Source organism: Rhinichthys klamathensis, unplaced genomic scaffold (genome assembly GCF_029890125.1).
Source record: "Rhinichthys klamathensis goyatoka isolate OS25496 unplaced genomic scaffold, OSU_Roscu_1.1 h1tg000019l_1, whole genome shotgun sequence".
NCBI classification, from domain to species: domain Eukaryota; kingdom Metazoa; phylum Chordata; class Actinopteri; order Cypriniformes; family Leuciscidae; genus Rhinichthys; species Rhinichthys klamathensis.
Genome location: NW_026606570.1, coordinates 7,633,058 through 7,648,803, shown reverse-complemented (window position 1 = coordinate 7,648,803; position 15,746 = coordinate 7,633,058). Strand labels below are relative to the sequence as shown.

Below are 15,746 nucleotides of genomic sequence, written 5' to 3'. Positions count from 1 at the left end.
AAAGCTCACTTTATCTACTAAATTAGTGCCCTTATGTCGTTTTAAAACATTTTAAATCCTGCATTAACTTTTCATATGGTATTTTCATAAAAGGTTATATTTTAATTTTTAGCTTTTTTTTTAACCTGCAATATGCTCTTTAAGCTTCATTTGTCGACAGGTAACATTACAGCATGTGTTCTTGTTGATTTTGTATAGAAATATGAATGAAAAGATTTAATTTAGGCTTTTATTCACATTTAAACATTAATCAGCGGACATAACAGAAGCTCAACCGAACCTCATTGGTTCTTGCGAAGCTCAAACATGCTCCGTTACACACAAGAATGAACCTCATTGGTTCTCGCAAGTCAAGCAAGCATGCTTGAGCTTCCGTTTATCTCAACTGATGTTTGAGTTGATGAATGTGAATGATATGTGAATAAAAGCCTAAATTCAATACATTCATCATGTAAAGCAGACTAAACCGCTCAATTCATATGGATTAGTTTTACGATCTCTTAATGAACTTTTCTAAGTGTCAAAGTGGTAGTTGCGTAGCTGTAAATGAAGGGACAGAAATCTCATAGATTTTATTGAAAAGATCTTCATTTCATTTGTGTTCCGAAGATGAACGAAAGTCTTACTGGTTTGGAATGACATGAGGGTGGTGTTTTTTTTGGGAGATCTATACTTTACTCAAGTACAATTTAAACTGACTACTATTTGTACTTTTACTTGATTACATTTCTGAAGAAAAAACAGTACTTTTTACTCCTTACAATTTTATCTCAACTTGAAAAGTACTCGTTACATTTTTGCATTTTATTTTCTTCCATCTCACGCACATTAGATATGGGAAACGGAAGCTCATACGTGCGCATTTAATGTGCAAGAACCAATGATCTTTTGTTTTTGCGCGTCAAGCAGACGTGTTTCAGCTACAGTTATAACTTTCATCTGGGAAATTTCTGGCTATCAAATTTATTCGCCATCAAATCTGAGGAAGCATATTGAGGTAGCCAAGTTGTTTTTTCCCCCAAAAATGTATTTTTACGTTTTGATATAGCCATTAACTGTCTATCTAGTATATTGGCTGTATCCCTATAAGGGCTGGATTTTTTGTGTTCCACTGTGCTGCAATTTAATTGTTGTTTTATGCACTAGATAGATGTTTTTGACCTGTGCCATTGCGTTTTGTTTGATTTTAGGCAATTTATTTGTATGCAAATTTTCAGTATGATGAAACAAGAATCTCCTATCTTAATCGTTTGATTGGTTACTTCTACTTTTTTATTGCTAAAGTACAATTTAAAGTTGTACTTTTTTACTTTTAATTGAGTAAAAGTTTCACTGAGTATTTGTACTTTCACTTAATTTTTGATTACTTTTCACATCCCTGTCCTTAGGTTTCCATGGCAAAGGCATTATAAAACGAAAGACAGGGAGATTCCTATCACTCAAAAGCATTCACAAGCGGAATCGATTTGGAGAGACAAAGCTGCATTTAGCTGTGATGCGGGAAAACATTCAAGACGTCAAAGACTTACTCACAGTTGATGATTCCGTGAATGTAACGGATTATGCAGGTACAACATGTTGGAAGATATCATAAAATTGTTAATTTCTCTATCAACTTTTTTTAAAGTAAGAGATAGTGCTGCCTAGGGGTGGGCGATATGACCAAATTCTCAATACAAGTAATTTTATTTTACCATAATGGTATATATCACGATATAATTATTTTTGCTTTGAATAAGGTTTTGATACCATTGAAATTCCACTCAGATCAGTTCTCACGCTTTTTATGAGCAATGGCTTCATTTGCGCATGTCTCTCAGACAGCGCTGAGAAACAGTGGCTGTGTCCGAAATCTCCCATTACTCACTATATAGTGGACTATATAGTGAGCTCGCCATTTTGTAGTGCTGTCCGAATGTATAGTGATGATTATTATACCCTATATAGTCCACTCAATGTATCCCAGAATGCATTTTGAAAAGTAGTGTACAACCGATGGTCACTAACCCAAGCCCTACATACCATCATGCATTGCGCTGATCATAAAAGACCTATCAGCATCATCTTCATCTTTAACTTACAATTTGACGACGTCTCGCTAGCGTAGCAAGAACAGCACGTCGTTTTCTGTGTCTAGAAATCCTGTTTCTTTTGCTAATCTGCAAAATCTTCTGAATCACGAGAACAAACAAACAAAAAAGATAAATATTGAGTGGCATCTCCATAGAGTCTAAAAGCAAGATATTTGATAACGTAGATCTGTTTTTTTTCCCTAATGTCGACAGGCAAGAGAAAACGGTGTGGCGTGAAAATTAAAATATATGAAATATGTGTATTAATTTTATTTATGTTTATAAGTTATAATCATGTGTGGAGTAACGCATTATAACAGAAACGGCCAGAAATGACTTTTAATTTTACAATTTTGGAGAAATAAGCTCAATATAATGTAATGTATTTATAAAAAAAAAATCTATTTAGCCCAGAGCTGGCTCGGCACCAGCTGATAGATGATGGCGCGTTTAAATAGTGCGACAGTAATGACGTAATCAACGGCGCCGAGAGACGATCGACTAGTGTCCGAAAGTGGTGTTTCTATGGGTGCTTCTCATTTCTTATTTGTGCATCCTCGTTTCCTTTCCTCGCTTCCTTTCCTCGCGTCTCAGCTCCACCCCCTGTAGGACGCGAGGGAAGGCTGCAAGGAAAAAAAACGAGGACGGAGGAATTGAATGAAAGCTTTTTTATACATTGGAATACTTGATCACTCGAGCGTCACTCCACTGCGTCATCAGCAGTGCTCAAAGGATCTGCCCTTATGTTGTTAAAGTTTGTTTATTTAAGAAATTCATTAGAAATAATAATAAAGCAAGAGACCTTGTTGAAATATATGAGTTGTGTGGTTTATGTAAACTACAAAAGTAAAGTATAAATTCAAATGATTGTGACAGATGTGAAGGGGGAGGAGAATTGATACGTGCGTCATGTTTAGTCGATAAAACTCTTCCGCAAAGGGTACACCTGTGTATCCTCGCTCATAGCTCCTCTGGAAGCCTCCTCACTCCTCGATCCTCGCCTCCTCGCGGTGCAATTAGAGAATTGAGATGTCCTTCAAGATGGCTGAGCTCGATTGGTTTCCGGGTCATAGGATGGAGGACGGAGGAGCGAGGAGACGAGGAGGGATATTGAGAAGCACCCTATTATGCTGGTGAGCTCACTATATAGTGCTCTACTCCCTACCTCCTACATAGGGGTTAGGGAGTAGTGGTTTGAGTGGAGATTTCGGACACAGAAAGTCTCTCTGAAAGCACGCGGATATAAGCAGTACTTAAAAACGCATGCAAACGATAAGCTTTCGTGACTCCGTATCACAGCAACGTCACATGAGCGTGACCGCAATAGATAGTCCAAAATCTCTACCGGTTGACAAATTTCTACTGGTTAATCTTGTCTACTGGTATATCGCCCACCCCTAGTGCAGCCATTTGTAAGTTGAATGTGCGAGGCTTTCAGTGTCGCACAAATGCACTTCACTATAAAACACGCAGCTAGCGCATATATTTATATAATTAAATCCCAGCATTTATGATTCAAAAATCTCACTAAGCAATATCGTGATTTCGATTCCAAGTTGGTATATCGTGCAGCCCTAGTCTAAACTGTTTTGTGTGTGTGTGTGTGTGTGTGTGTGTGTGTGTGTGTGTGTGTGTGTGTGTGTGTGTGTGTGTGTGTGCGTCATTCACCTAAACGCAAATTTAGGTGCAACAAAGTTGGGTCGCGACCCATAGTTTAATAGCCCTTGTTCTAGTTAATTTCCCATAGCTGCTTACGAATCTGAATTTCGCACAATCACAAAAAAATTGCTTACTTCTGCATTGCAAAATAAGGTGGAAAGGATATCACTTTTTTCCTCAAATCCTCCCACAAGCTTCTGTTGACACCCTGGTTGTACACAAATGGTTGAAGTTAGCACATATTTCCACCTGATGGCATTGTGTACCAACATTTCTCAACTTAATGATCTATTAATTGTTAGGTTGGACTCCACTCCATGAGGCAGTGTACAGAAACAACTATGACTTGACAGAAATTTTACTTGAAGCTGGAGCCCTAGTCAACTGCAGAGGAGATAATGGAATTACACCTTTACATGATGCCATACACTGTCAGTATTACAAGGTGAGTGAATTGCATTCAATGGTTTATTAATAAAAATATGCCTATAAAATACAGACTGTATTATATTGAATACATATGCTTACAGATAGTAGATCTACTTCTGAAGAATGGTGCTAATCTATTATCAAAGTGTGACAGAGGGAAGACTCCTATGGACATGACCACAGACAGATCTTTGGACATACTGTTGGAGAAATACCTGGAAAAGCCTAAAATAAACCCTTTTACAGGTGTGTATCCTCTTTACATACACAAATCGGATTTTTCCTACAATACAAAAAAAATCTTATTTTTTATTTATTTATTTTATTTTTGCTTTATTTTGGAATAGCTGAAAATCCACCCATAGCCACTAATTCACCATTTAATCCAAATATGAGCAAAATAATCAACCAGAACTCCGTCACAGTAAGTCAAATGTGATACATCATTAAATAAAATATCCGCTGTCACTGATCATTACATGATCGGATTACTGATCAGTTACTTTTGTTTCATTTAATTTTGAGGACACAAGAGCTCTTCTTCAGAAATCAACTGTCGAAGGAACTGCTGATACAAGTGAGCATGAAAGCAGCCTGCAGTCTTGTGAAGCTGAACCCATTCCTGGTCCAAGCAGAGAACAACCAAACTGTGATCCATCCAAGATGTTTAAGGCCCCTTTCAAAGGTTCTCCCCTATATAAGTCAAGGGTTGTGGGAACTAGATATGTCTCATGCAATATTTAATAGGGGTAAATGTGCACCCTTCAAGAGTCTCATCTAGTCACTGTGATGATCACAAAATACACATACGTTAAAATTCAATTGATGTGTTATTTTTCTAAGTTAGTTTAAGTTAGCTATCTAAGGTCATTGCCTTTTAAGATATATCAGATATTTTCTTTCATCTGATATGAATCTGATTTCCATTTGATATGTTCAGGTAGTGTGGAATTATTAGTGCTGGTGCTGCAGAGCTGAATGTACCAATGAGCTGACAGATGAGTTTTTAGAAGGGTGTCAAATTTAAAATTCATCCTCGTGGAGTAAGGCAATGACTATTTTGACAAATTTGATTTTCATGTGAACTGCAATAACGACTCGTATACAAAAAAGAAAGTATTTTTATATACCAAATGAGTGACAAAATCCACCTCAGCATCTCTCATATTTAGTTGACAATGCTAAAACTGCGCATTAGCAAGCAACACCATTTTCAAATTGAGCCATGTTTTACCCAAGCTCTGCTGCCAACAGCTTTATTTACTAAAATGAGTCCCTTACGTCCTTGGACCACATATATAAGACAAAATAAGCTTTAGAGAAAATGTTAGTTTAAATGTTACCTTGAGGAAACAAATAATCAAAAACAGTTACTCCTTTTTTGGCATCTTTGCTGTTTATTAGATTGTACAGACTGAAGTAGAAACAGAAACAATAATGAGGAAGGCGATAAAGGAACAGGAAAAGGAAAGGAGCACAAGCCTTTACCCAAACTCGTTTCCCCCCAAGGTGCTACTGCACAATATGTTGGCGCACTGCGTGACCTGTGATGGGTGCACACAAGTTTAGCCCGAGTTGAGGCTTGGTTGTCTAACACTCTTTGTCATTTAGGGATACATGTATATTATAGTCAGAGTTGGGAGGGTTACTTTTAAAATGTATTCCGTTACAGTTACAAATTACTTCATAAAAAATAATTCAGTAATGTAATCCAAGCACCAGTGGCTCACGTGATTAATGACTGGCAACATAATCAGCAGTCAGTTAGAGATATGCGGATCAGTTAATGAATTTGCTGTTAATATAAATCATCCACTCGAACCTATGATTTTCTCTAATTTAGATATCCGCATTCGATCGTAACATTAGAATTATTCTAATTCTCAGTGTTAAGCAAAATAATATGGTAACATGTTACACTGAAGTAGGCTGCTTTTAAACTAACTAAACTAACTGGATTTAGACATTATCACATATCCATCACTGGATTCGTCCTGGTTAACTATTTGAGTAAAATGCTCCCACATAGTACTTTTCTTTCCTTTTATGTTTTCAATTCTCCTTTTCGAAATTTCTCTCTGATCTGTTTTGCGTAGCTTAATGAGAGTCTGCAAATTAGTGTCTGACAAAAAATGTATCTTTAAACACGTTAATATTTTCATCATTATGTTGGAAAACATTCTTATCAGAATCATTTCTGTTTAGCTTGTATATATTTTTAGAAAGCTATTAAATTAAGCAATAATGTCGTTTTTTCCCTTGTGTTTTATATAATAACCACTTGGAGGTGATGGCTACAGTGGCCCAGTAGTGCACAACACAACGAAATGTAAAAAGCAAACATAAATTCACAACACAACACAATGGAAACAAGCCACAACACAACGAAATAAAGCCACAACACAACAGAAATGCTCCCGACTGCTAGAGGGCTCTCAGAGCATGGTAAAGTTAGTTTTCCTTATCACTGTTCTATAGAGTCGCAGTCTTACAAAGATATCAATACCACGATTAGTTTTAACAGTATGTAACCATTATATATCGACATAAAAATATTACTTCAAAATCATCTACATGCATTATAGCTGCATATTTCTACTCGAGAATATTTTGATCCGCTACCACGGTGCATGATGCCTAAGGGAACGTCTGTCAATTCCACCAAGCGGTTAAAACGTATAATTTAATATAATATTAATATGTATACATTTAATATTCAACAATATTATTGATCTGCCTGCATTTACACCATTAAATGTGAACTGAACTTAGCTGGACGATGACATCACTGTTTTCTCCAGACCAGCTATATATATAAATGAACTAAATTAATAACTTTTTTACAACAATAACGAACCATCAGTAGTTCCAACCATACCAACCAAGTAACCAACCATAACTTACTTAAGCTTTCTAGATATGCTATACAGCAGAAACAAACTTTGTTGCATTATTTTCCTGTTATGACTGTAAAGCTGCTTTGAAACAATCTGTATTGTAAAAAGCGCTATATAAATAAAGGGGACTTGACTTGAATATAATATACGCTATATAAAATACCCTTTTGTTACATTACAGTAATTTTTCCTAAAAATAATTGTTTACTGTAAATACATGAAGGGAGGTATTGGAAAAAGTCACCTATAGTAAGTCAGTCAAAAGTAAAAGAATGGTTTTTAAATGTTAAAAATTATTTTAATTAAAACAAATTATACGTTTAACCACTTGGTGGAATTGGTAGACGTTTCCTTAGGCATCATGCGCTGTGGTAGCGTGTCAAAGCATTTTCAAGTATAAATACGCAGCTATAATACACGTAGGTGATTTTAAATTAATATTTCATGTCGATATACAATGGTTACATACTGTTAAAACTAGTGCTATCAAACGATTAAAATATTCAATCGCGATTAATCGCATTAATGTCATAGTTAACTCGCGATTAATTTCAATTAATCGCACATTTTTATCTTTTCTAAATGTCTCTTGATTTCTTTTTGTCCCATTATTTTTTCTAATTCTAATGCTCTTATCAACATGGAAAAGTGGATCGGCTTGCTTTGTGCAAATGTTTTTTATTGAAAACAACATTGGCATATACTGTGTTCAATTTCACACTAACATTCTCACTTGGAGCAAAGAATCTCTCAAACAATGTAACGGTGTCCATCAATAAAAGGGTGAAAGAAATACTGACGAGGTCCTGATATTGACGAGGGGGCGGGGAATTCGCATCAGCTGTGTGTGTGTGTGTGTGTGTGCTTGCTTGGCCATCAAGTGGTATTTCAGACTGGACGTGCTGCGATTATGATAGCTCAGTTCACAACGACAAAACACACAGATCACTTTGGTCTTGTCAATGGAACCATTTGGCAACTTTTGAAAAGTAAACTTTCCATTCAGAATCTTATTGGCATCCATTTCAGCGTCTCGCGCTCGCCATCCACTCAAAACACAACGATAACCTACTATTTGGCCGGTTCGCAAACGAGTGTGTGCGGCGTGCCTGTTGTTTTGTTTCCGGTCTAGCTAGATCCGCTTGCGCTTTCAAAGCGTCCTCGTCAGGGATGGAAATTAGCACCCGCCACCAGCCAAATGCGGGTGATTTTGTGTTGTAGCGGGTAAACTCGCTTCACCTACCGGCCACCGTGGCGGGTAAATAAAAATAGCATACTGTTTCACACGGACGGCGGACACTTTTAGAGGAGGCACACCTTCAAACAAAATGTGGCGTTACATCGCAGGCGTAGAGGTCTGCAGAGAAAACATCATGGTGCGTTCACACCAGACGAGAATAGAGCGTCTGGCGCGAGTGATTTCATTGTTAAGTCAATGCAAAGACGCGTTACGCGCGTAAAAAATTCCTGCGGCGCGAATGAGGTGTAGAGCGCGCCGTGGTAGATGCGAATACGCCTCATTCGCGCGGCAAGTTCGAGCGTCTGACGCGTTCCGCGCGCATGATTTTATTGAGTGCTTTTGTGCATTCACGCGTTTGACGCGAATTCGCGTCTGCCGCCCGAGTTGAAAAATCTGAACTTTAGCGTCAATTCGCGCCGCGTTAACCAATCAGGAGCCTAGCTGCTGTCACGTGGTGAAGTATCTGGATGCTTCAATAAATTATTTTGTACTAAATGCCTGATGTGGTTCTAATGCACAACAAAGCAAATATTTTATCACATAAAACTTGATTTCAATATATGAGACATATTCATTTTGTATTGAATGCTATTTATTCCATTTCATATCTAGATTATATTAAATATTATTCTAATGTAAAGGCAACCAACATACTATAGCTCATAAATCCGTGTCTGGAGAGTGTTGTGTGAGAGAAAAAAAAATCACAGGACAGGTTAATTACTTTTGGAGGCTGGCTCAAATTATCATCAAAACAAAAATAAATGACAGATTAGGTGGATGAGGCCGAGGGTGAGAGAAAGAGAAAATGTCAGTATTTCATTGAGACTTGAGATTAAATAAACTGCTTAAGTATTCTTGTAGTATTAATTTTCACATGCAGTTACACATTGTCGGTTAAAAGCAAGAAAGTGGCTGGTAAAAACATTGAGTGGCTGGTAGATTTTGAAATCCACCAGCCACAGTGGCCGGTGGACAAAAAAGTTCATTTCCATCCCTGGTCCTCGTGCGGCGCAAGCCATTGAAATGAATGGGTTTCATAGCGCAGCGCCGCGCACGCCACGTCCTGTTGCAAAAGCATGTGAAAAAACTACAAAGTTTGCTAGGCCAAAAAGACTGTTAATCGCACGATAAAAAAATTAACGCCGTTAAAATGGGTTTGCGTTAACACCGTTAATAGCGCGTTTAACTGACAGCCCTAGTTAAAACTAATCGTGCTAACTTTACCATGCTCCGAGAGCCCTCTAGTGGTCGGGAACATTTCTGTTGTGTTGTGGCTTTATTTTGTTTTGTTGTGGCTTTATTTCGTTGTGTTGTGGCTTATTTCCGTTGTGTTGTGGCTTGTTTCCGTTGTATTGTGTTTTTTAGATTTCTTTGTGTTGTGCACTACTGGGCCACCGTACTAGGCATATGTTTTCCTTGATTGGTTTTCCCTGAAGAGATATATATTGTTGTTGAAAACAAAAGTAAAAGAATGGCGCACGATCGTTGCGTTTTACCGTGAAATGAGAGTTCTGTGTCTTTACTAAATTCAAACCATTCATGATTTATTTTCTCATTGGCCCGCAACCCACCCGCAATTAATTGGAATGTTATTTTTATATTACTTGGGCCGCCTGATTATCCGCAGTCTCCACAGATATAGTCGCAATCCGTGCATCACTATTGTCAATATAGCGTTATGTCAAAATACTAATTTATTTAAAGTAAAACCATTGTAATCCTGATAGTATTTCCATTTTTTACAAAACGTAACTGTAATCTGATTACTTTGTTTTTTGGTGTAACTGTAACAAATAACAGTTACCAGATTTTTATATCCTGATTACGTAACACCATCCGTTACATGTATTTCGTTACTCCCTAACACTGATTATAATCTAAATATGAATGGAAATGTGCAGCTCAGTCTGAATTGGGGTGTTGTGTGTCCTCATTTCCCAGTGGAACCATCACCTCAGACTTGCAGCAATGCACTGCGTCTTGTGAGGGATCAAGGACAGGACTTCTGTAGCCAGGGTCCCTCTCCGGTGCACGATCAAGAGAGTGAGGGATCAGACACCTCCAGCTGCCTAGACAGTGATGTTACAGTGGACTATATCGAAGATAATTCATCATCACCAGAGCATTGGACTCTATGTGCCACTCAAGATTTCTCTGGTTCCTAGAGCACTAGAGATGTTTCTGTGGATTGTCAAATATCTAATAAATTCATTCAGTTGACATTTGACACTTAAATATTGGGTAATTTTTTTGGAAATTAGTTCTCTTATGTTTTTTTTACATCATTTGGGCTGTATGCGATCTGTGATAATACATGCTTTGGTGGAAGTGATGTCATCGCCTTAGTAGTCAATTACAAAATGTATAGACATCTGGTATATGTTCGAAGTGTTGCAGTTTTCCTTATGAATTTGCTGCTGCTATTTAAAATTTACACTGAATGTCCAGCCAGAATTTAAAAATTGTATGCTAATTACATTTGTTTTGTTATTTGAAGTAAGCAGTGTTATACAATTTTGCAATTAAAATTTGTAATAGCAATAAAAATTCTTTGTAAGCACACAATACAACAGTTTTAGGGGAAATTTATTTTTTGCCTTTATTTTTTTAGGGCTGTCAACGTTAATGCGTTTTCAGTTGCGATTAATTCAAAATCATTAATGCGTTAAAATAATTTCACGCAAATAAATTACTGAAGCACGTGAAATTGCGTCATTAAATTATGTTTTATTAACAAAGTTCGGGAGAAGCACGTTCAGATAATTAACCTAATTGTCATGGGAGGAGCTCATCCAGTCAACTCAATTGACATCAGGAAGTATATTTACCTCTTGTCAATTTTCCTTTCCCTTTTTTTTTAAGAAAAAAAGGGGGTGGGAAAGACTGTCATACTCCGGCAGCGTTGCTGAGCAAAATTCCGTCATCTGCAGAGCCCCATGGCCATACCTGCTATCGCACATGCCTGGCCATAAACTGCTAACTTTTGGCAGTTATGATAGCCCACAGTGGAAGAAGCGAATAACATTCACCTATACTGCTCTCAGCTGATCGAAACTGCCGCGTTTGCACAAGAAAACACGGAGCACGAGCTGCGAGATACAGACGAGACAATAACTCTCTGACAACTCTCAACCCAGCGCATTCTCGCTTATCACTGTTCGCACACCACCACACAAGCCATTTGACTGTGTGGGAGCGATACACACAATTCTATGATTTTGACATATCAAGTGAAGTGACGTGAAGGCCAAGTATAGTAACCCATACTCAGAATTTGTCCACTGGATTTAACCCATCCAAGTTAGTGCACACAAACACACACACACACACACACTTCAAGCCAGTAAACACACACACACACACCTGAAGCAGTGAGCAGCCATCCACTGTGACACCCGGGGAGTAATTGGGGGTTAGGTGCCTTGCTTAAGTCGTTTCCTGCCTGTATTGAGAATCAAACCAGCGATCCATCTCGAACTCTTGAACCATTAGGCCACAACTCCCCTGATGTGGAAATACGGAAGAAATGAATGCTCACAGAATTGTATGTGGGCAGAGGAGGCGGATTATTTTATAACATCTTCCTCAACTCTTTCCGCATATACTGTAATCCTTTAGAAATAGACATCCACAAAATAACCTCATTCAGGAGGAAGCGGCAGCCGAAGCGGGCTTCCTCACCATGAAACCAATAGAGATAACTGGGAAAGCATGAAGAAGGGAAACGGTCCTGTCAAACTCATCCACCATTTTTATACCCGTAGTCCCCACGAGTGCTGCCATGGCAATTCAGGGTCAAAATTGTGAGGTGCAGACGCTCAATTCTAATCTCTAAAGAAAAGAATCAAGCGAGAGAAGAGCTTCCCCACCACGACTCGTCACAACGCATGCATAAACGGCTCCCTCAAGAGCTCACTCTTACTCTTACATTGGCAGGGCCTGAATTTCGTTTTGGAAAATGGGGGGGAAATCCCCCCTTAGATGATTCTCATGGGGGGGATTTTTTTTTGTTTGAGGGGGAGAAAGGGGGGGGCATTTTTTCCAAACAAAATTATTATCTTGCCTAAATGTTTGCGCTCATTGCATTTTTACAATGGGGTAATATTGTTGTTAAGAATTTACACATCACAAGGAAGCTTGATTTAAATTGTTTAATTAAATTGAAAAAAGTAGCACAAATAAATACAATAGAATAAAGATACAAATAAAGATAATTAAAGAGAAAAGTTTTTCAATGGGTCTAACACTAGTATTCATATACAGAAACTGAATAAAGTAATCAAATGGAAAATAACACTGGGTAGTATTTTAGTCCTGAATAAATTAAATACATAGGCTATTAATACTGATTCCTTTAACTTAAAGCTATCTTTTGTTGTTTTGACCACAAAATTAATGACAGACACATGGCTGCCGTCACTTTAAGAGCTAGTGCACGGAGCCTGTGTTCATTATACTGGCATGTGTTTTATGCATTGGCCTATTAAAGACAAAACCGACTATGTTTAGAGTATAGCCTACTCACAAAGACCGAAATTGACAATTTTGCGTGTTAAAGCAATATAATCCGCGAAAAATAGTTACTGGCCAGCTGTTTTTGAGGCGGATTTTCTATGAATGTGCGCATAGAAAATAATCTCTGAGAGCGCGCGAGCACTGATTAGTTTAAAATCGCTTGAATGTTTAAACTGGTAAGACTTAAAAAGACTTCAGTCACGATGCACTGCTGGCCCGATTGTGCAAGTGAATATTCCGTCATGTCCCGACCTTCTATGGTCCCGACTCCAAAACGCGAGTGTATTATCGTGTGTATAGAAGAGATAGAAGACGCGCGCGGCACCGCTGAACACTCACGCTGTTTGTGAAATTGCGTCTGGAAGATAGTTGTTAAAAGAATGATTTGATTTTATTATCTGTGTGGATTACGATTGCGGGAATTTCCCGCATTATAAATGGGAGACCTGCGGGAATGATTAGAATTATGCGCAATACCCGCAATCCCGCACCGAAATTCGAGCCCTGATTGGCAATTGATATCTTCACACACACATTGAACTAGCAGATCCTGAAGACAAAAAAGCTGATGATGTCTAAGGAAGGCACCCTTTTATACTCACGGGTGGTCCATGTGACGTCATAGGGCTGCCATCTGCCAATCAATTGGCGTGTTTCCAAACATGCTTCATGCCTGGGGGAGTTCCCATAGTGTCAACGTCATGACAGCATTGAGTTTCCTCGAAAGGGAACCAGGCTGGTTACATCAGAAATGGCAGAGAAAATAGAGACTTGTGTTGCGTTTTCAGTGAATTATTCATTCCAGTGTGTGTTTCGCTTTAAAACACGAGCTCTGTCATATTCCGTCATTGTTTCTGAAGTACGCAAGCCCTCACGTATTGCGCTGGTTGAAATACAGACTGTATGGAACGCCAAAACATCCCACCGCTGTATGTCCAGATGATACGCAAACTACGTTTCTGGGCTTGATGAAGCAAACCATTAAGAATGCGTGAGTCCGTTACATTGATGCGCATACATGGGGTTCTGTTCGGTATTGCAACTTGACTTAAATAAGTACTTTGCTGTTGCACTGTACACATACTATACACTGAATTCTGAAAAGGTTTTGTAAAGAGTGGTTTGGTGTGCATGCATTTATGAATTATATGGGCTCCTTATATGGTTATTTGGTGTCCTTTTGGATTCTCCAAATGTCCTTTTTTTTTAAAAGACACCTAAATTTGCCTTGAAAAAAGCTTGCAGAAAATACAGTTTTGTAAGAATCACCCTTCAATCTTATGGTTTACTTTACTGGATATAGCAAATGATGACAGAATGACCATGTTAAACAAGATAAATGATGTAATCGCACATAAGGGTGCGATGAAACGCGATTAAAAAACAAAAAATTATTGACAGCCCTATTTTTTATTCTATCTTTATTTGTTCCTATGTATTATTCTTAGGGGATGCTGGTGAAACTCTGATGAATGATGCCAATTCAGTAGCTGAGGAGCCAAGCTCGCGTTCCTTCCATGACCACAGCTATTCAGTGAGTGGTTTCTTTTAAACCAAAGTCTGTCATATGAATTTTGCATTGTAATCCAAAACTGATCTACATTTATATTTCATGGACTCTTTCAGATTACTGAAAATGGAAATCCAAGTCAGAGCACAATTGGAGATTCATATAATGTTTGCTCTGCTAAAGCCATGTCAGCAGGAAAGAGGGAATTGAAAGGTTGTCAAGACAGTTATGGGGCTGATATTAGTCATGATGACTCTACCATGGCTAAGAAACGGATCAAAAGAACAACATATAACAATCAAATACAAAATGATTTTTTGGAGTACTTGCTCAACTTTGATCTGAAACATGTTTTTGAAATTGTAAAAGATGTTGATCACCCCTCACTTCAACAGAATGAAGATGCAAGCAAAGATGAACAGTCAGCTCTTGATGTTTACCAAAAGGTTCCATCTGAAACAGTGTTTATTTCTGACACCAACAATGAAAGCAGTCAAGAATGTAGCATTTCTTTACTGTCCCCTCATTTAAATGAACTAATTGACTCATGTTTACAAGGTAAATTCAAGGAGGACATTAATGTACATTCATCTGGAGCAATGGTGGAATCACCATTACAGAGTGGGGAACTGTTTGACTCGAGCAGCTCTGCTTCACTGCCTCTGTTAATGGCCAACATCCATAATCAAGGATTAACCTGCAGTCCAGAGTTTTTAAAAATAAATGAGCCATTAGAGGAATTTGACACAACCAACAAACAACTGCCAGATACTGAAACATCAAAAGGACCATTTGCGCAATCAACCATTGAGTCCATTTATGTGGATAGGACATCTGGCTGGTCAAAAAACACACCACATAATGACTTGATGGAAATCAGCCTTCAAGAACTGCATTCTCCTAATAGACTGTTCCTAGAGAAGCCTCTAAATCAGGATGAAGAAACAGACGTGGTCACTGTTCAAAACCAGCAGGGGGTGGTAGAGATAACGGAGACAGCACTTAGCACTAGCCAGACTCAAATGAGTAAGAGCTACACTGAAAATCCTGCCATGGAATGTGAAAAGCTGGAAGGAGACACATTGATTTTAAATGCGATAGATCTCATCGATGGACCTAAAGCAGAACCACGTTCATCCTGCAGGGGGGCAGTTAATGAGCTAGAGATTGAAGCCAATGCATGTGCTGTTTCACCAATCTTTTCCTGTGCCAGAGTAGATGTTGAACATCCTGAAAATTCTCACAGGGCTGATTTTATTGTTGAGGGTGATCCATTTAAAAATTCAGTTGATTCAGACTGCACTGTTGTGGAATGGTCCAACGCTACTGACATTCAGGATGTGGCCATCACATCAATTCAGCCTAAAGTCTCTGGTTGTGAAGAGAGGCATAGTGAAAAGGAAGCAGAGAACATGGAGGGT

General features: G+C 38.3%; 1 protein-coding gene across 1 annotated transcript; it reads left to right on the top strand.

The window, feature by feature from the left end:
* Positions 1 to 1,392: 1,392 nt before the first annotated feature.
* LOC130072729 (tonsoku-like protein) lies at positions 1,393 to 10,864 on the top strand. Its single transcript, XM_056237959.1, has 6 exons — positions 1,393 to 1,568; positions 4,034 to 4,176; positions 4,262 to 4,406; positions 4,508 to 4,584; positions 4,686 to 4,845; positions 10,242 to 10,864. Exons 1-6 carry the CDS (start codon positions 1,496 to 1,498, stop codon positions 10,463 to 10,465), a joined length of 822 nt encoding a protein of 273 aa, XP_056093934.1. The 5' UTR covers positions 1,393 to 1,495; the 3' UTR covers positions 10,466 to 10,864.
* Positions 10,865 to 15,746: the final 4,882 nt, after the last annotated feature.

Coding starts and splice junctions, on each gene's coding strand:
- LOC130072729 (XM_056237959.1), top strand. CDS start 1,496: ATGCGGGAAAACATTCAAGACGTCAAAGACTTACTCACAGTTGATGAT. Junction 4,585..4,685: donor TCAACCAGAACTCCGTCACA/GTAAGTCAAATG, acceptor TTTAATTTTGAG/GACACAAGAGCTCTTCTTCA. Junction 4,846..10,241: donor GTTTAAGGCCCCTTTCAAAG/GTTCTCCCCTAT, acceptor CTCATTTCCCAG/TGGAACCATCACCTCAGACT.